This window comes from Agelaius phoeniceus, chromosome 25, assembly GCF_051311805.1.
Source record: "Agelaius phoeniceus isolate bAgePho1 chromosome 25, bAgePho1.hap1, whole genome shotgun sequence".
Classification (NCBI taxonomy): domain Eukaryota; kingdom Metazoa; phylum Chordata; class Aves; order Passeriformes; family Icteridae; genus Agelaius; species Agelaius phoeniceus.
Window position 1 is genome coordinate 6221369 of NC_135289.1, and position 25561 is coordinate 6246929.

Sequence of the window (25561 nt, forward strand, 5' to 3'; positions counted from 1 at the left end):
TGTGACACCCACGACCACCATCACAGGAAGTGACAATAATTGGGGGGAGCAAGATTTTCATTAACCGTGGTGGGGGGAGGTCCTGGATGAGCGGCCCAGGGAGGGTTTGAAGCTCTGCTCTGTCCCCGGGGGTCCTGGCAGGGTGGGAGCTGGGGTGAGTCTGTCTCTGGCTGTGGGACTTGGTCCCCCTGCCCTTCTCTGAGTTGTCTGGCCCCATCCCCGCCCCAAATCACCTGTGGCACCAACGCTGCCCTCGGGACTTTTGTGGGGGGCTCCGGTTCACCCCATCTCGGTGCCGGGCTGCCGTGAGTTTCCCTGTAGGATCACATCCTGCAAGCTCCCTTCCACGAGCAGTTCCCTTCCCTTCCAGCAGCAGGTGTTGGTGCCACCCCGCCCCTGCCCTGCTGCCACCCTGCCGGCTCTGCGGAGCGGAGCATGCGGAGGGAACAGGCGGGGACGAGCCCCCCGTGCCCGGGGCCGGCTGGGGCACTGGGATGCTGTCCTGGCATCCTCTTACCGCCCCCCGGAGCGGGGGAATGGGGCTCAGAGGTCTCGGCTGTGCTGCGGGTTTGGAGCGGGAGCCGGCGCTCGAGTTAACGCCTCCCGCTGTTTGCCTGAGTTCCCTGGATCCCCTGCTCCCATGGAGGATCGGAGGTGGGAGCTGGGGGAGCTGGGTTCGTGCTCGTTCTCCGTTCTCAACCGCACAGCGCATTCGAGGCCCGTGCGGATGCGGCCGGGCGGCGCCGCCTCCGGCAGCGGAAACTCCCCCTGGGCAGGGCAGGGCGCTCAGTCACGATTCTCCTCCATCCCTGCTCCCCCGCCTTCCCTCCTCGCCCCTCTGGGCTCGGCAGCCCCTCCTCGCTCCCCGCCGGGCCGCCCGTACCGGGGGATGTGCAGTGCGGGGTGGGCGAGGGAAGGCAGGAGTGCGGCCGTCCTCGCACGGGCAGGCAGAGTGCCAAAGGGACATTGAGGGATACTGGAGGGATGCTTGGGGGATGCTTGGGCTCCCCTCTAGGAAACTCAGGCAGCCTTCAGATGGCCTCATGCTGGCTGTGTTGGCCGCATCCTTTGGAGGGAGGAGGTTTAATTTTAGGTGTAAGAGGGTCATGGAACTAGAGCTGTGCTGGGCTGGTGAGGGGTATTGGGGCCAGGCATTGGCAGCCCCTGCCAAGCTCTTCCAGACTCATCTATTAAGTGACCGTACTCAACTCCCTTGGGTTGTTGGCATCATGAACACACTTGGAGCTGTTCTGATAAACCCTGGGGATGTGGATCCCTCTGGAGTGGTGACTGTTGCAACACACACACACACACACCCCCCACACCCACCCCTGGAGCCAGCAGGGAGGTGTTTGCCAGCAGCCACTGTGGATTTACGGCTTACTGGAAAATCCACTCATCCCATTAAGGGCTCCCTGTGGCTTTTGCTTTCCATTGCAAATACCTGGTTATCCCTAGGGAAACTCCCTTTGGTGCCAGTGGGTGTGTGGGGCTCTCGGGGCAAACCCCACAGAAGAGTCCAGGCTGTGAGAGCGGCTTCGTTTATTACAGGGTGGATCAGGGGACACCTGTCTCGCTTGGCCAGGTAAGACCAGACAGGGCAGTTTAGCTCATGGTAGGAATGGTCTGTGATGGGAATAGCCTATACTGGGGCAGGGATTGAGGGGGTCAGTTTGGAATCAGATCCATAGGTTGACTTTCATTCACTTGGTTCTTTGCCCAAAGTAGGTTCAGCATCTAAAACCACCCCAATCTGGAGCTCAGCTCTGTGTCTCTGCTCCTGGGGCTTAATCTCCCACTTGGCTGGCACACCCTGTTGCTGTGTCCCTGGAGATAACTGTCCCATGTTCCCAGTGGCATTTTTAAATCCTTAACCTGCTTTAGGGGGGAAAAATGCCTTTTTGGGTACGCCCATGACTCCGCTCTGCCTGCTGTGTGTTGAGAGAGCTGAGTGTTGAAATGAGCAGACAGGCATTGAGGGTCTCAACAGGGAGCACTGGGGGTGCTGGGGATGCATTGCCAGTGCCAGGATGGGGGGGACAAGCCCAGCTGCCCCCTCGTCCATCCTGACCACCCAGAGCTCACATATGCCTGCAAAGGTGACAGCATCTGCTGAGTTAATGTGTTTTGCAGCCCTGCTGTGCAGCTGCCTCTCCCCGCCAGCCCAGCAGCCAAGCCAAAATCCATCAGGGCCTTCCAGGTTTCATGGGTTGAGGACTGGGGGGGCCATTTCCGCTCAGCGGCAGAGAACGCAGACACTGTGACATCTGGTCTTGCCCAAAATTCTCAGGAGCAAAGGGCCAGGTGTGTGATGCTGCAGGACACAGGGCTGAATAAAGGATGCAACTGGTTCCGTGGAGTTTTGGCCCAGACAAGATCAGCTGAATGTCACCAGAGCTGTGGGAAGGCTCCTGGCCTGGGGCTTGATCAGGCACTGGGAGCTCCTTGGCCCCATAGCAGCACTGAGGCTCTGGAAGGCTTTGGGGTGGTGTTGGGAAGGTTTTGAAGCCCTCAGGATGTGCAATAGGAGATGTTGTATTTTGGCTACGGTGCTGATGCCGGAGGGACCCCAGGCTCTGTGGTGCCCAGTGGTGGCTCCTGGGCTGGAGGAAGCACCTGCAGGGCTACCAATGGTTTATGGCTGTTCCTGCCACACAACACGGGAAGAGCAGGGGGCCAAGGAGAGTGGGAGAGCCTCAGGCACAGCCCAGACCTTCCCAGATGACCCTTCACTGCAGGGGCGTCTGGAGAGGGTCTGATGAGGTGTCACCCCATGGAGGGACAGCCAACCCTTTTCCCTATGGGTGTTGGGGACACCGGGACATAACAGGCAGCGCTGCTGGGGACAGATGGCACCAGGCAGCGGACAGATGGCTCCGTCCCAGACAGGCAGCCGAGGGACCGGGAGGCCGGGGGCCTCCGGCGCTGGGCGGGTCCCTGGGGATCCCTCTGCCGGCCCCCGGCTGGTGGCTGTGGCCCGAGGGGGACAGTGACACCACCGACAGTGGCCCATGTGGCACCACCGGCCATAGGCGGTGCGGACACTGCCGGCCCCGGTGGGCACCGGGCTGGGGAGGGGACGGACACGGGCTCGAGGACGCGACGCTCGTCCCGGGCGGGCTGCACCGGCTGGGGGAGGCGGTACCGGACTGAGGAGAGCGACGCCGGTTCGGGGGGAAAGGGTGACATCTGCTCAGGGGGTGGTACCCGGCGGAGGGGAGGGTGACACCGGCTCGGGATGCGATTGTGGGTGGAGGTGACACCGGCCGGCCCGGGGGTGACACCGGCCCGGGGGGCGGTACCGGGGGGCGGTGCCGCAGGCGGAGCTGTCCAGCACCGGCGGCTCCTGAACGGCCGCAGCGCCGGGCCCGGGAACGTCCCCGCTGTCCCCCGCCTCTGCCGGCACTCCCCACACCCACCGGCTCCGGAGGAAGCAGGGCTGTGACAGACCGGGGTGGGCACGGGCTGGGGGAACATGCAGGGCCGTGGCGACCCGGGCACCGTGTGGCCGGGATACCCCCGGGGAGAAGCCTTGGGCATGGACGACCCTTACCCAGCCTTTCACAGCGTCCCCCCCTCCCAGATCCCCACACAGCCCTTGCACAGACCCCGCGCAGCCCCCAGGCTCTGTCCCAGCCCCAGCCCCAGCCCATCCATCCAGGATCTGTGCCGGGCACAGCTCAGTCCGAGCAGGGCTCGGTCTCCTGGGTACCCGCGGCTCGGTGACAGCGGCTGCTTCAGCAGGTCCAGCCCAGAGCTCAGCTTTGCTCAGAACCGGTTTTATTGAAGTGGGTTAAATGGCTAATGGGATTGCTGCTGAGGGGCTTAGGCAGGGATTAGTGCTGTGACTACGAGCTGGGCATCTCTGAAAGTGTTCCAAAAACGTGTGGATGTGGCACTTGGGGACGTGGTTTAGTGATGGGTATGGCAGCGCTGGGTTAGCAGTCAGACTTGATGATCTTGGAGGGCTTTTCCAACTTGACAGTTCTGTGATTTCTCTCTGATCTCTGCTTGGACAACAGCTGATTTCTGTCCTTCAGTGCCTGCCCCTGCCCATCTCCCAGCAGCTCCCAGCATCGTGCTGGGGGGATCAGACATCCAGGACAGGCAGAGCTGGGTCTGGCTGCCCTCCAGTTCTACCTGCCTGCCCATCCACTGCCTGCACCCAGGAGAAGCACCTGCCTGCACCCAGCCCGACGTTGCCCTCCGGAGGGGCAGGAGAGGGGAGCAGTGGCACCTCCCTGGGGAAGGACCCAGCCTGGTGCCCCGGTGACACGGGTGGTGGCAGTGTTCCAGGCAATGACACTGGCTGGTGGGCAGGCCGGGTCCTGCCCGGGGCACGGGGGCTGGAGGGCTGGGCCTGATGTCTGAATCGGCAGCTTGTTCTCCTCTGAAGGGCCCTTTCTGCCCTGGCTCCCTCTGTTTCTCTTTGGAAAGTTTTATGTTCCTTGTGTCACAAGGAGCCTTTTCTTTGTCGCCCTTCCCGAGCGTGCCAGGGAGAAGGCTGTGCTGGAGCATGGCCATCCCTGATGGCAGCTCAAGGCTGGATGCTGCACAGGGCTGCAAGGTGCAGGCAGCAGCCTTTGGGGGCAGCTGTTTCACAGCACCAGGACCTGTCCCTTGGCAGGGGCTCAGCTCCTCCTGTCTCTCACACCCTGGGGTTCACCCCTGGGCTACCCCCTCCACCCTCACCCTTAAAAAGGAAGGATGCTTTGAAGCCCCTGAGCATCTCTGTGGGGACACCTGGCACAGTGCTGCAGCCCCTGGTGTTCCTGTGCTGCCAGTCCCAAGGGTGTCTCAAGGATGATTCCCAATTTACAGAGCTGTTCTGCATCCCAGCACACCCAGGAAAGGATCCATCCTCCCTCTTTCCTATTTACTAGCCTGGTTTCAGCTCTCTTACCCCTTCCAGAGGCTGCGTCAGGGTGGGGAAACAGGCACAGAACAGCAGCAAGATGCCAGCAGAGGCTGAAGGGTTGAACACATTTTCTGTCACTCAGTGTCCGTGCTCAGACTCCTGCCAGATTTATCCTGGGATATGGGACAGCATGTCATCCCTGACAGGGATCTAAACTGTGGTAGGAGAGAAACAAATTTTATCTCACTCATAAAAGTCACCACCAAATGCTACAAAATAAAGAGCAAAATGCTTGCAGAGCCATTCACTGGGAGCCCCATGGCTGGACGGACCCCTCCAAGGCACAGAGGTGGAGCCAAGGGCTTCAGCCATCATTGTAGCCCCTGCAGGGCTGGAGGCTGTTCCCAGCTCAGCTCAGGTGATGGATGGCTCCAAAGCAGATCTGCTTCAGTACTGGGAATGCTCCAGTGACCCCTCTAGGTCATGGAAATGGGGACATGAAAGGAGACCAGGCTCCAGGTCCCTGTTCATTTCTGGCTGCTAAAATCACACGTGTGAGATGGATTTGGACACGAGGCTGAGGAAGTAGTTCAAGCTCTGGGCACAACAGATGCCGCTTTGAAGGAGATGCCTTCAGGGATGTGCTGGCTTGTGTCTCTCCTGGGATGAAGGACAGAGCTCAGCCAAGGCTTTTCCTTCAATGTGAATGCTCATAACTCTGTGTATGGCATCCTCCAAAGGGATCAAATTCCACCCCACTTCTGGGGTTAAAAACTGAAGTTCACATCCAGACCTGAGCTCTGGAGACCCCTGGAATGAGTATCCTCTGCTTGGCTGGGAGACAAACACCTCTGGCTGCCCAGGAGTGTTGCAGTGTGGTGCCATTTCCTGTTTCACCTATCCCAACCCTCGGTGTGCCAACCTCTCCTTTCCCCTGCCCCTGTCCCCGGGCTTGAAAGGAGACGGGACCATGCGGTCTGGATTCTGTTGGGAGCTGTTACAAGATTCAGAGGTCTGTCATCCTGGAATAAACTCTGGATTAAAACTCTACGGCAGAATCCTCTCCTTTTTCTCTTCACCATCGCCTGAACCTTTTCCACCAGAGGTAAACTGAGTTTCTACTATGCCTGGATTTGTTCTGAGTGCCCAGCTGCAGCATCCAGCCGGCCAAATGTATCTCTGAGGTGAAACACCACAGCTGCTGCCTTTGGCCCAGCAGCAAGGGTCAGACGAGGCCAAACACGTCCCACCCGGAAATATTGGGATTAATATTCCATACAGGAGGCTCGGCCCTGATGCCCAGGCATGGCTCTGCTGCCCACAGCACTGCTGTGGCTGCTCCAAAATATCCCCTTGTGCTGAAACACCCCGTGTGTGCCTGCTGCTTTGCACTACCAAGGGACCCAGTGATCCCAAGCTGGTACCCAGGGGAGTGATTGGGCCAAAAACTCACCCAGCAGCTGGAAGTCCCCATACTAAATGCAAGTTCCCAGGGCTCATATTACCCAGAGGGGGAGCAGCAGCCTGTTCCTGAGAGCTGTTCCTGGGCTGAAGGAGAAAGTTGTTTCCTTTTTGAGCTAATTGCAAAGAAGCTGCTGAGTCTATCTGGGTCAGGCCATGACCTGCTTTAGCCAGGCAGAGGCAGCAGGATGCCAGTGTGACACAGCGTGACACAGCGTGACACAGCGTGACACAGCAAGATGGGCGCCTGTCCGCTCCCCTGCCATCATCACGGGGCATGTGCAGGGACACCCAGTCCTGGATAGGGTGAAATCAGTCTGGAGGCAAAAGAAGAATCCTTTGGGAACAAGGATGGGCTGAGTCTTTCCCAGGAATGGTTTTGGTTTGGGGTGGTTGATGCTGGATGTGAAAGAGGCTTCTGGGCAAAGGAGTGGCTCCTCCTGGAGCTGCTGGGGGCAACAGGGACTTGGCAGGAGCTGCTTTGGTTTATCCCTTTGATGGCATCCTCGGGTGTGGGACCCCAGAATGAGGGTGCAGCTGGTGTCACAGGCTGGGGGAGTGGGGCCACATCCCCGAGGAAGCCCATGGCATCTCTAGAGCACGGTGAAGCCTGGAGAGGGGTCAGTAGTGCTGAACCAGGCACAGTGGAATCCTTGGAGGCACCTGAGGTGTGTGTGGTGGGAAAAGGACTGCTCTGAGCCCGGCTCCCAGCAGGCATTGGCATCTCCTGAGAAGCCTCAACCCTGTGAGCACAAGAGAAGGATTGATTTTCTTGTGGCCAGCGTGGCAGCTTTGGCTTCTGCTGCAGCTGTGGCATTGCTGGTGGGCTCAGAGGGGGAGAAATGGAAGTTGTGTCCACAAGAGAGAAACCCAGAGTGGAAAAGAAATCTACAAAACCTGGTTACAGCCCTGATACCACATGCCCAGGGAGCAGGCAGGGTTGAAGAAGTGCTGTGTGCTGGTGGTGCTCAATGGGTGCTGGGGAAGGTAAAGCCACAGCATAAATTTAGATAAAAATTTTGCCTCTGAGTTGGTTGAGGATGAGCTTGGGACAGATTTTACAGAGTGAGGGGCAGATGATCTTCCTCTGTGTTAGGAGAAAACCCACCAGAGCCAGCTGTTGGAGCTGGAGGTGTTTGTGTGAGGGACCTCGGGGTGAAATGGGTGACTTGGAACTGGTGGTTCCATCATCCTTGCACCTATGGGAAGGAAGGTTCCCTTACCCTTGGAAATGTCCAAGGCCAGGTTGGACAGGACTTGGAACAACCTGGGATAGTGAAGGGATCCCTGCCCTGGCATGGGGTTGGAATGAGATGATGGTCTGTAAGGTCCCTTCCAGCCCAAACTGTTCTGTACTTCTGTGAAGGTCAACTTTGTGTTTGCACAAGGTGTTTTGCAGCTCAAAGCTGTGAACTGCTGTCCCCAGGCACAGCCCTCTTGGGGCAGGGGCTGCCTTAAAGAGAGGGGAAAAAAGTGTAGAATTGGGGTTTGGGGGTGTGGGTTGTGTGCACAGCCTGGGAACAGACGGGGGACAGAGGGGAGCTGCTCTCTGCTGATATTCACAGCTGGTTTGGAAACATTAGGCCCCCAAAATGAGCTGGTGTCCAGCTGGGTGCTGAGCCCCGGCCTCCAGACTCCCAGGAGTGACCTTTGTAGGTTTGGGAAATCCCACTGGCACAGGGACAGCCCTGCCTGGCTCCTGCTGCCCACATTGCAGCACCCTTGGGTGCGGGCTGGGGCCAGCACAGGCCCTACACTGGGGCTGTGGTTGCCCCCCGAGCTGGATCTGTGTGCCCACAGGAGTGCAGAGCCCCGTGCTCCATCCCACCTCCCACAGTGACTCGAGGATGGATCTGAAGGTTCCAGAGCCCCCTGTGCCTGTCCCAGCACTGCCTCCCCCAGCTCTGCTGTGGCTCCGGGCCAGAGACAGCTCAGCCAGGATGTGGGGACACATCCTCTGCAACATGCCAGTGTTTCACAGGCTTCAGGGACAGCAAGCCCAGAGCTGTGTGTGTCAGTTTCCTCTGCCCCTTAATCAAAATTGCCTTGGAAGGAGCTCTGTAGCTCCCAGCTGGTGCTGGAATTGGCGCTGTGATTCCCCGATCTCATCTGCTGCATCAGCCCTTCTCCCTGTGACCCACGGCTCCATGATCAAATGATCCAGCTCATGTGGGTCTGGAAAAAGGGAATTTCAGTGCTGCCTGTGGCAGGGACATACATGGTCATCCCAGGGTGGGGAGAATGTGGGGCATGGTTTGGTCCTTGCAGACCCCCAAAAGCCTGGGGGGAGCAGGGCATCCTCAGGATGGGGAAGAGGCAAAACAGAACAGTTTGGGATATTTTTGGACTCTATTCATGTAATACCCTCTGCTGGGGAATGCAGTGGATGCAGGGCTGAGTTTTGGGCTGCTGTGCCCATTGGGGTGAAGGAGCCATCTCCCTGCACTCCCAGCTTCTCTGCAGCTCTGGAGAAGCTGTCTTGGCCAGGTGGTTTGAAAGAGGAGGTGTGGGGGGGGGGGGTACCTGGAAGGCTGCATTCCCCAGCCCACCAGGGACAGCCTCAGTGGGCTCCAGTACACCCTCCAATGCACTCACTGCACCCAGACAGGTAGAGGAACCCTTACTATGGGTGGCCAGCCTGGAGCTGATGGTCCCCACAGAATGCTCAGGGACCCCAAAAAGCTTCTCCTGCTCAGAGGTTTTTCTTCAAGCAGGCTGAGTGAAACCATGCTGGAGCAACCTGTGGAATGTGTGTCCTGGGAGATTTGTGGCACCTGGTGTCTGTGGGACCACAGCTCCACATCTTTCTAGAGATCATTTCTTCCTCTGGAGAAAACCTTTTTCTTTGAGTTTTGAGATTTTTTCCCGAAGAGCTGCAGGCGAGATGGAGCTTTGTTCCATGGCTGGTTTCCTTGATAAACTCTGCTCTGCCTGCCTGGGCAAATCCTGTGGGCATGAGGAGGGATGAGCTTCTCCCCTCACTGGGACTGTTCTGTGACATCCCTGTCACTGGTGGTGGCAAGGATGGCCCTGCTTGTGGGTGTTTTGGGTGGCATGAGACCACACCCTTATCACATGGAGAAAAACACCAAGGCAAGGGGGGGGACACAGGGCACTGTCTGAGGGGTGACATGAAAGTCACCATGGGGCAAGCAAGATGACAGCAGGAGCATGGAGAGATGTGGCAGGTGGCACCATGTGGGGGGACTCTGGGGATGAGGAGGACACTCCAGTGTGGGGGTGGGACTCAGACACCAGTAGATGGGGGTCACAGAGCTGGTCCTCCTGCCTAGAAGAGCAGGAGGTGCTCTTGGGTGACAGGAGATTGTTTCAGGTGACAAGGAGTTGGTCTTAGATGACCAGGAGATGGTTTTAGGTGGCCAGGAGATGGCCTCAGATGTCTGGGAGGTGGTCTTGGTTGATCAGGAGGTGGTTTTAGGGACCAGGAAAAAGTTTTGAGTGGCCAAGAGGGCCCCATCCTGCCTGTGGTGCAGGCCTAAGTGGTGAGGGTCTGTGCCCAAATGTCCTTGCTGCAGGGACCTGCTGTAGGGACCTGGGGTCACAGGGGTGGGGCTGCAAGGCTCCCTAGGGGAGGACATCACATAGGCCCTGGTTCTGTGGATCCCTGTCAGGGGACATTGTGTGCCCTCACTCTGGGGTGTGGGGTGCAGTGGCCTTCTCCCAGGATGGGGACATTGAGCACCCATGGCCAGTGGGAACAAAGACCGAGATCTGGTGCAGCTGAGGGGCTGTGGGTGCCCTCTCTGAGCTGGGCTGTAACAAATCCTCCTCTTCCTCCACAGCCTTGCCAGCAACTGCCTCACCAGGATGAAGGGGACAGCCAATGTCAACTCCACTGGCCGCAGCCACTTCCAGTCTGCCATCCCAGTGCCCCGTGCCATAGCCCATGGCAAACTGCACCCCACAGCCCCCCTGAGCACCCCAGGGTCCCCTGTCCTCCACAGGGCTCCATCCCCTCGGCCAGGGAAGCTGCCAGCCCCCGGTCCCAAGACTCTCAAGCCCAAAGCCACTGGCAAAGCTGCTGGCCATGAGTTGGCTGAGGGCAGGGAGGGAAGCCCCGGTGTCCCCACTCAGGGAGGGCAGAAAGCCCCATCAAGACCCCTGGTGTCCCCTGGGAAATGGCCAGAGGTAGTGGGCAGTGGGAGGAGAGGGGCAGGCAGGGTGGGGGAGCTCACTGAGTTGTGCAAAGCTCCCCTGACACAGGGCAGGGGTGGGGGGCGGCTGGGAGGGTCCCCTGGGAAGGGCAGGGGAGCAGCCACAGCAGGGACAGAGGATGAGTCTCATGGTGGCTCACAAGGGAGGGGCCCTGTGTTTGGGTCAGGGGCCATCACTTTCTCCTCAGGGCCCCCACACAGCCACCCCATCACTGCCACTGTGGCACCCTTCCAGTACCGGTGAGTCCCCGGGGATGGGGGAGCATGGGGCTGGGGGTGCCTTGGGACATGGGGCTGTGCAGGGCATGGGGACAGGGGGAGGCAGGCAGGCCCAGCATGGGTGGCCATGGGAAATGGTGGGGTTGGGTCAGGGGGCTCTGTGCCAAAAGGAAAGTTCCCACAGGGTTTGGGGTGCTGGGGCTCCTAAGTCACCCGTGGGAGCTTGATGTGGGGCAGGGGATGGACTCATTGGGGAATAGGGTGCCCTGGGATGCCTTGCCATGAGACCAGTGTTCCCAGACCATGGCAGAGCCATCCTGGGGGTCCCCAGCCAGTTGTCCCTGATTACCCACCCTTGCCCCCTCTGCCCACAGGCTGCAGGAGGACCGGGAGCATGAGAGGGCCACGTCCCCGGGTGATGAGAGCTCCGGTCCTGAGAAGGGATCTGACCCTGACCCCAAGCCCAGAGGCCTGAGTGAGTCCAGAGGGGTTGGTCAGCAGTGGGGGTGTCCTGCTGGGGGGCTGCTGTGACAGGGCCAGGGGACAGAGGCCTGTGCTGAAATGGGAGCCAGAGCTAGAGGGCAGTGGGGTATGGGGGAGCCCTCACACTGGAGGTGCCCCAACTCCCCTGGGAAAGGCTCGTCTGCAGTTCCTGCATCAGGTGACCTCCGTGGCCAAATCCCTGCTGTGAGAAGCACAGGGGACTGACCCCTCCGGGGACGGTGCCAGGACATCACCCCTGCTGGCTCCTTTCCCTCCCCAGTTTCCCGGCGAGCTCCAGGAATGACCCATTTCCAAGGAGTGGCGCGGAGGGACCCCTGGCTGCCCACACCCACCACCGGGTCACCCCCTTTGTCGAGGGCTGAATACCAGCTCCCCGCTGCAATGCTGAGGCCATCCCAGTCCCCTCTGGAGCTTCCATTGAAGGGAGATTTTGGGGAGGCGGATCCAGGGAGGATGCTGGGGAGGCGGTTGCCAGGGCAGCGGCAGCGGAGGATGGCGGGATGCTCCAGAGATGTGCAGAGAAGGGGAAAAAGAGAGCCGGGAGCTTCACCGGGTGATTTGAAGGGACAGAAGTCGGTCAGATCCACGGTGGCTCCTGGCAGAGCCCGACTCTGACCTGGGGTCTCAGCACCTCAGTCAGAGAATAATCAGCGCTGAACCCCGATTTGGAAAGTGCTGAAGCCAGCGGGAAGCGGGAGGGTGTTCCAGGAGGAAGCAGGAGGGAGCGAGCGGGGCTGGCATGCGCTCAGCACAGCTGCCCTGCTCCTTGGGGACCTTTTGGGACAAAGCCGAGCGGGTTCGGCCCCGGGGAAGGGGCCGGATCCTTTCCCTCCCTCCCTGCCTGCTCCAGCTTCCCCTGCCCGCGGCACCTCCCACGGCTCGGCTGGGCCCAGCCAAAGGGAACAGGAACATTGGGAGAGCCCAAGAATCACCTCAGCAGCCCCAAAACGACACAACACCCGCAGATCTGCCCCCACAACAGGCTCTGCACCCAGTCAACAGCCCTCCCCCGAACCCCGAGTAGCTTTGGGGTGCAGCCTCTGCACCCATCGTGCCCCAGCAGCACCTCTTAGTGCAAATCATCTTTTTTTGGGGCACCCTTTACTGTCCCATCCGGGTGGAGTTATTTTGGGACTCTTCAGCACTACCACAGACTGAACCCGGGATCACCAGCCCGGGGGTGGGCTGGGGGGCTCGCACCACCCCCGCTGCTCCCGGCCTTATCTCGGCAGCAGTGATGGGGTCTAATGCAATATTTCCCGGCGGTTGCCATGGCAGCCCGCGTGAGGTCACCAAATAGACTTAATTCACCCCTCCCAAGGGACGGGTAATTAATGAAAAATGATGATAACCAGATCCCACTCCCCTCCTGCCCCCCCCCCCCCCCCCCCGCCTTTAATTCCCTAGGAGCAGTGGAGAGGCCCTGCTGGGTCTGGGGGCTACAGTGTCCCTCACGGGATTCCTGAGGCCACCCTGGGCTCTTGCTGCATAATTTGGGGAGAAACGGGGATGTTTTGGCCCCCCTGGGAATGGGTGCACAGTGTCTAGGTGGGTGTGGGGTCCATGGCGGGCGGGACAGGGGTGTGGGGGTCCCTTCAGCGCAGGGTGCTGGGGCGTGGGGCCCCCGCGCTGGCATCATCCACCTCCCGCCCAGCCCCCAGCACGTCCCTGCCTGCGAGGGGCCGTGGTGGCGGGGGCCATGGCCGGTCCCGCGCTCGCCCCTCACGCCGCCCCGAGCGCGCTCCCGGGGTCCCGCTCGCTCCCTCCGCCCCGAGCCCGCCGCGCGCGCCCCCGCCCGGCCCCGCCCCGCCGCGCGCGCCCCCTCCCCTCCCTGCCCCCCCCGCGGGCGCGCGCGCCGCGCCCCGCCCCCTGCCCGCGCCAGAGGAGGGCGGGCCCTTTTTGTTCGCCCCTGACATTCCGCTGGTTCGCAGTGTCCTGCCGGCGGCGGAGCGGCGAGGTGGGGCTGTGCGCTCGCCCCCCTCTCCCCACACCCCAGCTCCCCGCCCGCGCCATCCCCTCCCCGCTCCGCCCCGGCCGGTGGGACGGGCGCTGACGGCGCCTCTCCCTCTGTCTCGCCCGGTGTGTCCTCGGTGCCGCAGCAACAGCAGCAGCGCCTGGCGGGTTAAATGGTTGCAGCGCGGGGATGCTGGGGAGCAACCTCAAGAGCCTTCCCGACGTGGAGCTGGGCGAGGAGGAGCGCGGCTTTCGGCGGGGCCCCGACGGCAGCACCGTGATGCCGAAGCGGGCGAAGGCGGCGGCGGCGGCGCCCGCGGGGCCGCGGGGCGCGGAGCTGCGCGTCTTCAAGGCGAGCAGCGCGGAGGGGCGGCTGCCGGCCGGCTCCAACCTGCGCAAGCAGAAGTCGCTCACCAACCTCGCCTTCCTCACCGACGCCGAGAAGAAGCGGCAGCTCTATGAGCCTCGCTGGAGCGACGACATGGCCAAGGCGGCAGCGCCGGGGGCGGCGGCGGCGGGGGGCGGCGGGCGCGGCGGCCCCCGCGGGCGGGACGCGCCCGCCATGTCGCGGAGCCTGTCCCGCTCCGAGCACTCGCTGCTGTCGCCGCGCCCCGCCGGCCCGGCCAAGCCGCCGCCCGCCGGGAAGCCGAGCCGCATCCCCCGCGGGCCCTATGCCGAGGTGAAGCCCCTCAGCAAGGCCCCCGAGGCGGGCGGCGGCGGCAAGTGCGACGACGAGTTGCTGGGCGGCAAGGGGCCGGCGGTGGCGGCGGGCACTGAGGAGAAGCCGTACCTGAAGGTGGATCCCGAGCTGGTGGTGACGGTGCTGGGCGACCTGGAGCAGCTGCTCTTCAGCCAGATGCTGGGTGAGTGCGGCCGGCGCGACCGCTGGGCTCGACGTCGAGATGGGAATGGCCAGAGGTGGCAGCTGGAGGCAGCTGGGCTCCTGACACTCCGTGAGGACCCACTGAGGGCGACCTCAGGGTCTTGAAGTGAAGGGTGACTGAGGGGAAAGGAGTCATCAGCCTCGGTGTCCCCAGTCACTTAGAATCACAGAATGGTTTGGGTTGGAAGAGACATCCTGTTCCACTCCCTGCCATGGGCAAGGACACCTTCCACTAGCCCTGGTTGTTCCCAGCCCTGTCCAACCTGGCCCTGGCCACTGCCAGGGATGGGGCAGCCACAGCTTCTCTGGGGACCCTGTGCCAGAGCCTTCCCGCCCTCACAGGGAGAATTTCTTCCCAATATCCCATTTACCCCTGCCCTCTGTCAGTGGAAAGCCATTCCCCTTGTCCTAAAGTCCCACTCCAGCTCTCCTGGAGCCTCTTTGGGCACTGAAAGAGGCTTTAAGGTCTCCCCAGAGCTTTCTCCAGGCTGAGCATCCCCAGGTCTCCCAGCCTGTCTTGAGAGCAGAGAGGCTCCAGCCCTCAGTGCATCTCCAAGGCGTGCTTGAGGGAAGGTACTGTCAGCTGCCTCTTGCCTTGGAGGAAAGGCAGTTCCTCCTCACAGGGAGCAGTGGCAGGTGGTGGTGGAGCTTGTCCTCCCCCACGTGTCTTGTCGGCCATCCCTTGTCTCAACACCCCCCAAACACCATGGAGGCTGCACAGCCGGGTGCCACAGCTGCTCCCCACCATCAGCGTGGCTCGCCCTGGGGGTGACCTTGGGAAGCTGCTGGTAGAGGTGCCGTGTGAGGGGTTCATGCTGCTGCTCCATTTTGGGCAGACCCAGAGCTCCACTGAGGTCTGGTCTCTGGCAGAGGAGGGTCTCCAAGGATGCTGCTGCAGGGTTTGCATGAGCTGATTTCAGGCTGTGGCTGCCTGAAACCTGCTTTTCTATCCCTGTGGGTTTGATCCCTGAGCTTGCTGTGTGCATTGTGTGCAGAGTGGGTTTCCATGAGAACAACGAGCACTGGCCCAGTGCTGGCTGTGCCCTGGACCTCGGGACCCAGTGCCCCCAGCGCTGGGTCTCAGTGCAGGTGAGCCCAGCCCTTGCCATTCTCTCGTGCTGCATGCTGATCTCTAGGAATTGTGGCTGCCTTGGCAGCCCTCTGTTTCCCACTGACACCCCATCTTCCTTGCATCCCATCCAGCAGTGCCTGGGGTTGGCTGGGCATTGACTGTGGGGGCTTGTGGCTCTGAAGAGCTGTGCTTGGTCTGGCAAACTGGCATGAGAAGGTGGCAAAGGAGCTGTGCACAGCCATCATGGTGCTTACGGTGCTCATGCTGGCTGGCTGCAAAGCCCTGGTGCTTGTTGGTGGTGGGGGAGCAGCAGTACAGACAGGCAGGACTGATGTGTCCAGTCCCTTCAAGTTCCCTGCCTGGACCTCTTTTTAGGAGGCTGGGAGCTTCTCTAGTGCTTGAGCTGGCTTGAGATGCCTTGTCCTTGCTGTGTGATGAAGAGAAAGGGAAGAGATTTGCTGTGGCTGGGATCTGAGGGAGGGGGTTTGGAGAAGTGGAGTGAGCTGGAGGTGCTGGAGTCAGGCACCTGGAAAGCCACACTTGCAGAGTCCACTTCCCTGCGTACCCCTGGCTGCTTCAGGAGCCTTTGGGGTGTCACAGCCCCAGCTCCAGCAGGGCTCTGGCACAGCCACTGTGCACCAGTGTGTGCTGGCACAGAGGCATGGAGCCTCCCAGAGCATTGCCCTTGGCCCCCAGCCGCAGGGGCAGCAGCAGTGCCCTCCTTGGCAGGGTCTGCCCTGATGCTGGGGCATCCCAGGGCTTGCAAATGGAAGCCACAGAGTGAGCTCGAGGCCTGGGCAGGCAGACTGTGGGGATGAGCAGGGGGGTGCAGGAGGTCAGCCCAGCTGTGGGGGCTCAGGCTGCCCCGGTGGTCCCACATCTGGGTGTACAGACATCCATCCTCAGGCCTAATGCTGCGGTAGCACCAGATGCCACGGGAGCAGGGCAGGATTGCAGGAGGATTTGTCACTTACGGGACTAACAGACTGCCACTCACTGATGTTGGGATGCCTGGGGGAATCTCAGTGTCCCCCTATGATGCTCTGCTCTTAGGTGGGAGTTTCCTCAGCATCTCCAAGAGAAATCCTTGCGGGACTGGCCCAAGTGGGAGTGACTCCCAGTTGCTGGTACTCTGGAGTACCAGAGATCCAAGAAGGATCTTGTGCACACTCTGAGGAAGATCATGGTTGTAGAAGTGCCCCCAGCAATTGATTTGGTTTCTGGGGTGTTGCCAAACTTCCACCTGCGTCAGTCAGGGCTGACTTTGACCTTGGGAGGTGTTGAACATCCTTTTGGACTGCACTTAGCATCTGAAACTTGGTCAGCTGGTCCAGGAGGCCCAAACTCTGCCAGATCTGTCCTCTGTGTATTGCCAATAATTTTCCAAGATATATCGACTGGCAGGCTTCCTGCAGGGGGGATCGAGGGCTGTGTCCAGAGTTGGACGGGGAGAGTGTCTGGGGTGGACAGAAAGGGAGCTTCACCCTGCTGAAACTCCCCTTCCATGGGGTTGTACTTCCCACATTCGTGGGAGTTGTGATGTTGAATCACACCTACTTAGCCAAGCCAGCCATGACCTGGCACATCCATGACAGCCTGTGTGGTGGGGATGCCACCAGGAGCCTGGGATGATGAGAGGAGGGAGCTGTGTGACAGTGGTGCTGGCACAACCACAACTTGAGGTTGTGTAGACACACACTGAGCCTCCAGACCCCTTTGCTTGTGATCCAGGCAGATGAGGTCTTCCCCAATGGTGATGGTACCTTCCATAACCTGGCTTCCCCAGGAAAAGGTGGTTCCTGTGGTGGAGATGGACGCAGAAGGAATGGGATCCCAGGAGAGCTGGATTCAGGAGAGTGGGCTTCACACCCTGCTAGGGTTGGTGAGGAGCACCAGGAGAGGGGCTTTCTCCTGATTGCTAGGAGATGCTCAGGAGGGAGGGAAGGAAAGTCTTTGCTGTTTTCATCAGTCCCTTTGGCAAACAGAACATCAGCCTGAGCTGTTTGGCAATGTCTGCTGAAGGACACCCTATCCAGAGTGGCATGGAAAGAGCCACAAGCTTGGTTTGTGCTGGGAAGAGAGAGGAAATTGCGGGGACTTCCAGCCTCTGCAGATATGGTTGTCCTTGAACTGCTGACCTGTGTTGTGAAGCCCCTGCAGCTTCTGAGCTCCTGGCGCTGCCAGCCACAGTGGCTTCCAGAGACCTTGTGTGTTCAGTGTCCACACCTGAATTCTCATCTCTACCTCACGCTTCTCCTGCCAGAAGCATTCCCAAGCCTCTCGGTCAAAAATAGTTTATGCAGTCATGGCCAAATGTTACCTCTCATTCGGTCACTGCCGCTGCCTCATCTGTTTGATGCCACTGAAGCCTTTGTAGCTGAACCACGTTTAAAGAGCAGCCTGCGCAAGCCAGGAGAGGTCACGGGCACGCAGCAACCACATGTGCTTTGTGGAGGCTATTTCCATCATCCAAATTATACGTTTTGCATCAACCAAAGGCTGAGGCTTCTCATCAAAACTGCCTGGCAGCTGGGGCTGCTAATTACGCCAGTGCCCAACCACAGGATGAAGGGGACGGAGGGCACATGGCCAGCGTGGTGGAAGAGCTGGCTGTGCAGAGCTCACCCTGCTCGTGTCCACGTGTGATGGACAGGGCTGATCAGGTGCAGGGGCTTTTTTGTACAGGCTGTGCCTGTGGTGCCCGGTGTGATGGTTGCACTTACCTAGAGCTCCCCAGGGCACCTCTGAGATGCTGCAGCTGCTTTCTGCAGCCATTTCCTTGTCCATCTCTTGCTGGATGTGGTGCCTCTTAAGTGGCTGCTAATTCGCATCAACAAATAAGTGGTCAGTGTTGCGTGGGTCAGAACCCAGGTGGACACACATGAGGTCCCAGTGGAGATGGTATTCCCTGAAATGCTCTCTGCAGGAGTCTGCAGCCCTGCCAAACTCTTCAGTTGCAGCTATAACCCATCTGAGTCCTGCAGCCCTCGAGTGGGCCATGCTGCCCTTCCCCAGCAGGGATGTGCTTGCTGGGCAGTACATAGCTGTGGGGAGTTGGTAGCCTTGTGTTGCCAACCCAGGCAGGACAGAGCCCGCTGTGCTCAGGCTGGTGCTGGGTGGGCACTGGGTGCCAGCAGCCCCTCAGTGGTGGGGAGGAGAGCCAAGGGCTGGAATGGGCAGATGGGCTCCATGACAGGCGGGAGCTGCGTGTTGCATCTGACTCTGGCTTAAAAAGTGAACCACAGTGCAGAGAGGACTGGCATCCATGCAAGGACATTCCTGACCCTGGTGGAGATGGGAGCCAAGTTACTCCTATTTGATTGCCATCCTTGCTGGGAAACACATGGGATGGGATCAAAGAAGCACTTCTGCCCCATGGCATTCCTCCCTCTGCCCCACGTTGTTCCTACTGGTTTAATTAAGCACTAATGTGCCCGTGGCAGCACTGGGCAGCAGTAGCCAGGCTCCCTGGCAGGAGACCATGAGGAGGTCAGAGACCAAGTAGCTCTTCACAGTGATGAGAGCGGGTTATTGCCTCGTAAAGTGCTGTGGCTGTCCTGATACCACTAATGATATTCCTCTCTTAAGGTCCCTGTGTGACAGCATCTGTGTGACGAGGTCATTGGGATGGGGATTTATTTCCCTTTGCCCACAGAGCTGGACTCCTGCCTTTGGGGTAATAGTGAGGAAAAAGGGGAGTGGTACACAGTTGTACTTCCAGCCTGCTCTCAGGAGCTCACTGCAAGTAGTAATGTCTGCTTTCTCCAGCTGAGATGGCTGCAGTGACTGGGAAGAAGATCTGGAAATGGGATCCAAGGGCCGCCCCAGAGCTTCTGCTGAAGCTGTTTGGGATGTGCTCTGTTCCCAGTGATTATGGCAGTGTGGAAAAAGGGCTGAGAAAAAAATAAATCCAGATTTGTCTTTCAAAATTTCCTGTGGAAAGGTAGCAGAGCAAACACTTGAAAACAAACATATTTGTGGATGCACTACTGAAATAAAGTTCTCCCCAAAGAGCCTGAAAATCCCTGATCAAATGGGGCTTTCACAGTGACTGCCTATATCTCGCCACCAAATCCAACATGTCTAAAAAGAAAATATGCAAATGAATAGAAAATTGTGGAAATTCTGGAAGTGCTATTTGGGATCTGCTGATGGGATGTGACCCCAGTGGGACCTGGGTGATGCCTCCTCAAGGCTTTACAATCCCATGGGTGTGACTGCTGAGTGCTGCTGGGATGGACCCAGCCCACCCATGGCTCCTGCCTGGTCCTGGTGCCTCTTGAGCAGCTTGCTTCCTTGTGGGTGGTACTTGGAGAATCATGGGCAGTTTTGGGTCCTTCTGGAGACCGTCTTCCACATGCCCCTGTTGCCAGTTTTGTGCATTTGGCTGCTCATGCTGTGGCATGTATCTCTGTGCCCACAGCACTCCCTTGTCACAAGTCCCCCCACCATCAATGTCCATTTAGGTTCCCAGCTCTTTGTCTTCCTGTGCAGCTTCCCATGGTGCCAGAAAACAATGTCCCTGGATCCTTCTACCTGCAGACCCCCCTGCCCACTCTCACTTGAGCATCTGAGGACAGCCCTTGGCTTATGCTTGTGCCCATTGCATGGGGGAGGATTTGTTCCAGCTCAGCACAGAATCAGAGCCTGCACTCTCTGGGGTGTATAAGCTGTGAGAGATGCCAGTGCCAGCCTGTTTGCCATGGCCAGCATGTGCCTCCTGGCTTCCCTGGCTCAGCTGTGGGTATGACATGGTGGTTTGCTGTAGGGCTGCAGTCTTGGGATCAAGACTGCCTGGCTGTGTGCTGTCAGGTGGACCCACTGGCACATCCCCTGAATCAGTCACTTGTCTGGTCCAGAGTGTCTTTTGTGGCATTGTGCTTGTGGCTTTTGGTGCCCTGCATGCACAGTCACTGTCCTGCACACAATGTGCATGTGTGGTGTTTCTAGTACTGGTGACCTGGGCCATGTCCTGGGCTCTGTGTGTGTGGTGTTCCTGGAACTGGTGACAGTGGTGTCCTGGGCTGTTTCAGTGACAGCTGTGCAGTGAGCTCTGGGTGTGTGATGTTCCTGGTACCTGTGACAGCGGTGTCCCATGGCTATGTGTGTGGTGTTCCTGATACCAGTGACAGAGATGTGATGTCCTGGGCTCTGTGTGTGCAGTGTTCCTGGTGCTGGTGGCAATGGTGAAGCTGCTGAGCCTGGATCAACTCCCTGGGTGGAGTGGGGATGGCTGCATCCCTCTGAGTCCTTGTCCTCTCCAGGCTTCACACCTTGGCTGTGTCTCCTGCAGAGCTGTGGGGACACAGGAGATCAGATAATGGTGCCGTTCTGCCATATCCCCCACCCTGCAAAGTCACGTCCTCCTCCAGACACACGAAGCAGCTCTCCCGGGGGAGCCAGGGAAGGAGTTGCCAGTTCTCTGGCTGAAAAGCAGTGAGCTTGGGAGGGTAGAGGATGTGTGAGGCTCACAGCTCGGCTGGGACGCTCAGTGTTGCCTCGTGGTGGGGTGGAGGGGCAAAAGGGAGAATAGGGCTTGCCCAGGCTGCTGCATTGCAGCTTGGAGCACGGAGCTGAGCAGGAGGGGAGCTGGGAAGGCAGGGATGCTGCAGCCGTGAAGCTGGGAAGTCAGGGGATGCTGCATTGCAGAGCTGAGATTAGAAGCTGTGCAAATGGAGATGTGCTTGTGTCAGGGTGGGTGTGACACTGAGGTGCCCAGTGCCCACTGATTTGCTGGTCCTTCCTCTAATCCAGTTCTTCCACATTTCATTTTGTGCCAGCATTTCTCTCATTCCTTGTGCTGGTATTTGTCTTGTTCAATTGAGGGCATAATGTATTTTTTATTACTTCAGGAGGAGGACTGAGATTCATCTCCCACTGAAGGACCTGCTGGAATCCACATAGGGAAGCTGAGCAGAAGCTCAGCACGTTTGGTCAGGACATTTTCCTCACTCCTGGGAGTAGCCATGGATCGGGGAGGCGGCTCCAGAGCCTTGTGGCCCTGGCACAGCATGGCATGTGAGCTCCCTGGAGGGGGGACCTGAGCAGACCTTGGGCACACACGTGCTCCCGTGCTGCCCAGTGAAATGCAGATGTGTCCTGCAGCTGGACATGTGCCTCCACCTCTGTGAACATGTGAGCATGCCATCGCGTTGGGAGCACAGGATTTTCCACCTGGCATAGGTATCAGTGATTCTTAATCACTCCACATTGCTCTGGTGTTGTGTCAGCCTTGTCTCTCTTCTTAGCGGTCCTGCTCATCCAGAGGTGGGCACTTTGCAGTCCTCCTCTGTACCTGTGAGGGTCTGGCCTCAAGCATTGCCCTGTGAAATTACAGAAAGATTTTATGGCAAATCCAGAAATTAGTGTCTGAAGATGTAAAGGTAGGGCTGCTCTGCCTTCCCCTCAGGCTGGATCCTGCCCAGTGGGTAGGGAGGGGATGGTGAGCTGGCTAGGAGGGACCCAGGAGGCGCCTTTCAATGGGGAACTGAAATTGAGGGTTTGAGCTGCACTCTCGAAGCCGCGGTTCCCCGGCAGGTTGGGAGCCTGACTCGCAGCCACAGGTGACGCAGCGGGAGCGCCGGGCGCTGTGCCAGCTCGTTGGCTCACCCGCCGCTCGGCTGGCTTCGGCTCTGGGATCACAACCTCTCTTGCTTGGTGAGCTGGAAGGATGGCATGAGATCCTTGTTGAAGCTGCTGGAGGTTCTGGTTGTTTTCATGTAACCCAGAAAAACAGGCAGAGCTGTGCTGTGGGTGCTGCAGCCTGTGCTGTGTGAGCTGGAGGGGAAATGATAGAACCATAGGATGGTCTGGGTTAAACCATTAGAGATCATCTTGTTCCAATCACTGCCACGGGCCAGGACACCTTCTACTAGCCCAGGTTGCTCTAAGTCTCATCGAACGTGACCTTGAACATTTCCAAGGATGGAGCAGCCACAGCTTCTCTGGGCAACCTGTGGCAGGGCCTCACCACCCTCACAGGGCCTCCTAATCTCTAGTCCATCTCTAGTCTCCATTCAATATAAAACTGTTCCCCCTAACTGCAGCATGGCAGATGGGTAGTACCATACCTTTAGCATTGGAGAAATGTAGAACCACCTTTATTTCTCATACCAGCCCTGCTGGCTCCCAGCCTGCATGCTTGGTGTCTGGAGAAGCTGCATATCCCACCTCTCTTCATCTTATGCAAGGTTGTGTCATCAAGAGTGACAAAGCTGGCAGTGAGACCCTACAACCAGATAAGCTTTTTCAAGAGCACCCAGTCATGGCCAAACCTAGCCCTTACTGGTTCTGTTGGGAGCCCAGACTGCCTGAAGCTCACACCTCCGCTTTGTCATGGGCCTCAAGCGTCCCTGGCACTGGCACTGCCCCAGCCTGGCACTCCCAATTCCACGAGCTGGCTTGAGGCACGTTCTGAGCTGCGGCACAGGTACAACTCTGTTGCTGGCTATTTATAGTGTGTGAGTTTCAGCACTGCTGTGCACTGAGAATAACTCACTGAGGAGACACTTCTCAAAATCACACGTCCGCCGCCCATGCGCAGCGTCATCGTCTCAGCTTCCCACATGTCAGCTTGGGGCTTGTCTTGGTCCTGTGCCAGCCCGGTTTGATACTAAAAGGGGTTTACCCTGGTGTTTTTTCTGGCCTGGAGATTCAGCTGGTTAATAATGGCAGGGTTTTCTTGTCAGGACATCATCAGCTTTTGCAGGGATTGTGGTGAGGAGCAGTTTGGGCTCTGTAAAACCCACCTCACAGAGAGCAGCCCTTTCATAGCCCAGCATGTGAGATGCAGGCACTGGCAGGGAGGGATGTGCATGGGGAGTGCAGGAACTTGCTCTTCGGGCTGGAACCTGTGATGATGAAACCCATCAGCTGAATGAACCCCTCAGGCTGGAAGTGTTAGGCCTGCCGGGGTATTTCCAGTTCACTTTATCTCTGGCCTGGTGTTAAATTTCCAAGCTGATGCAAACAAGTGGAAGAGCAGATAGCGGCTAATTCACATTGATCCCTGCGATGCTGGAGCTCCCCGAGGTGAGCTGGGGCTGGCAGGAAATGTGCTGTGGGCCATTCGATGGGGCCAGCACGTCCCTCCCCGGCTGTTTCCCGGTGTGGTGCCGCAGGGGACACGTGTTCAGCCTCGTGGATGCTTGCGTGCAGCTCACATCCCGAGGTTTCTCCCAGCTTTGGTGGTTCAGAGGCCTGAGGCAGCATTGCCAGGGTGGGTACAGAGTCATGGCCTAACCTGGCAGTGGTGAAATCAGGTAAGGCAGGGTTGTTTTGGCAGGCTCCAAGGTGGGAGCACTGCTTTGTGGGAGGGGAGACAACATAGTTCCCTTCATCTTAAAAGCAGGAGGAAAGGCATTTGACAGATTCCGGCTGGAAACTGGGACGGTCCAGCCCTGCCAGGGCAGGGCCAACATGGAGCCAAGCATGCTGAGGCCACCATTGGCACAGGACCCCTGCCACCCAGCTGTGGCCTTTCACAGCCATCTTGCCTCCAGACCTTCACTGCACCAAGGGAGTGAAGAGGAGATGGCTCCAAACCCCCAACAGGCAGTACAGAAGCAAGGGAAATAATGAAGTTCAGCTTCCTCCCATCTCAGCAGGGAGGACAGACAGATGATGTCCTGCAAACTTCTGCTGCCGTGAGCCCAGAGGAGCGTGTGCTGAATCCTGAGGAGCTGGACTCACACTGCAGCTGAACTGTGCAGGGCTTGAGGTTTGTGCAGACTAAAGGATGGGAGGAAATTGAGTCTGGCTCTGTTTGGCATGATGCTTTCTGTCCTGCTGGATCAGGGCAGGGCTGCTGGAGGGAAACAGCTGTGGGGAGTCAATGGGGACAGCCCAGGGGCTTTTCTCTGGGGCTGCCCCATCCCCTGGGCTTGGTGGAAGGTGGCTGCCCTGCACTCCTGCCTCTCCCAGACCCCAGATTCATTAAAAAATGTAACAAAACCCTTTCAGGGAATTGGAGTCACCCTGTACAGGCTGTGCATTGCATGTCAGGGTGGGCAGTGAAGAGAGGACCTGGGGGCAGAGGTACCTGTTGGCTCCTGGTGGTTTCTCTCCCAGGTAATGTGTACATAGGCTCTGCAGGGTTAACATATGATTGCTGGCCAAGGGGAATTACCAGCATTTGCCTGGCTCTGAGCAGGCCTGAGTCTTCTCTGCCTCGGGCTGTACATTGCCTGGAGCTCACAGCTCTTCAGTTTAAGGTCCTTTGGTAAATTCCATTTTGGTGTCTCATCCTGGGTTGTGTGAGGCTGGATTTATCACTGTCTGGACCTCCTGTCTCCTACTGTCGGTGGTTGAATGCATCAAAAGCTGACTGTATCCTGACCCTGTGGGGAGGAGCAGTGCCCAGGACCTACCCCAGGCCTCTTGCTCCTCAGCTCTGTCCCAGCAGTGCCATGGGCATGGCTGGGATAGGGCAGTGAGGGGCCCTGCCTTGCATCGTCCCTCACCTTTCTCCCCAGGGCTCTGCCCTGTACCCCAGCAGTTGCAGGGATTGTTGTAAGGCCAAAGCTGGTGTCCTTCAACACTCCAGGCTGAGTACAGCAGCTGTTTGGGGGCTGATTCACCAGCAGACCGAGACCCTCCCTCCTTACAGGCTGGATCATCTGGAGGAGGGCAGACTCTCCAGCAGCAGCACCTCCAGCCATCTCATTTCCATTTCCCTGAGCCCTTTTAGCTGTGCTTTTGCTGTGCTGTGCCAAACAGCGTCCCAGGACTGCTGAAGCACTAATATCCATCATCTGGCTGCAGTCTGTAGAGCACTCAGAAATTTGGTGATATTTTCAGTGAAGTTTTCCAAGTTAAGCTTATTGGCTCATGGGCATCTGCTCCCAGATGGAGAACATGTGGCTGATTCCTGCAAGGGGAGGGGAATGGCCCCACTCATAAAGCAGCATGGGGGATGAGTGAGGGAATCTCATCCTGGAGCCTGGGAGATGCTTTCAGGACTGTGCAGCGTAGGGTCTGGAGGTTGGGCTTTTAAAAGCTGCTCCTCTGAAAGCAGAATCTGCAGTGAGAGGTCACTCATCAGATACTATGGTGGGGAAAGTTCAGTAACCTGGAGGCAGGATTTGATCTCAGCTCAGCTGCAGTTTGTACCCCTGGGCACTTCCCACCCTGTTCACTCTCAAAAATGAACAGCAGGTAACTGATACAGTCACTGTGCTAAAATTAAAATGGGTGAAACTCTGGGGGTTCCTGCAAACCTCCCTGCCTGGAACTGAGGAAGGAGCACTGGCTAAATGTAATGGCACACGAACCCTGAGCTCCAAATCAAAAGTAAATTTACAAGGCAGCTTTTCCTGCCTCACATTCCCAGGTGGAGCAGGGTAATGTGTTTCCAAGCCCAGCTGCTCTGTGCTGCAGCAGTGACCAGTAGAGCTCTCTTTGCTCTGCTCTCCATTTGTCCATTGCTGCCTTCCAGG

General features: G+C 58.5%; 1 protein-coding gene across 3 annotated transcripts in view; it reads left to right on the plus strand.

Moving 5' to 3' along the window:
* Positions 1-25561, plus strand: part of NAV1 (neuron navigator 1) — a 74536-nt gene that overhangs the window by 3507 nt on the left and 45468 nt on the right. For all 3 annotated transcript variants that reach the window (XM_077190708.1, XM_077190706.1, XM_077190707.1), the window contains exons 2-4: positions 10123-10734; positions 11088-11188; positions 13317-14033. In XM_077190708.1, coding sequence (XP_077046823.1) covers positions 10148-10734; positions 11088-11188; positions 13317-14033 — 1405 coding nt within the window. In that variant the 5' untranslated portion in view covers positions 10123-10147. The remainder of the gene's footprint in view (positions 1-10122; positions 10735-11087; positions 11189-13316; positions 14034-25561) is intronic.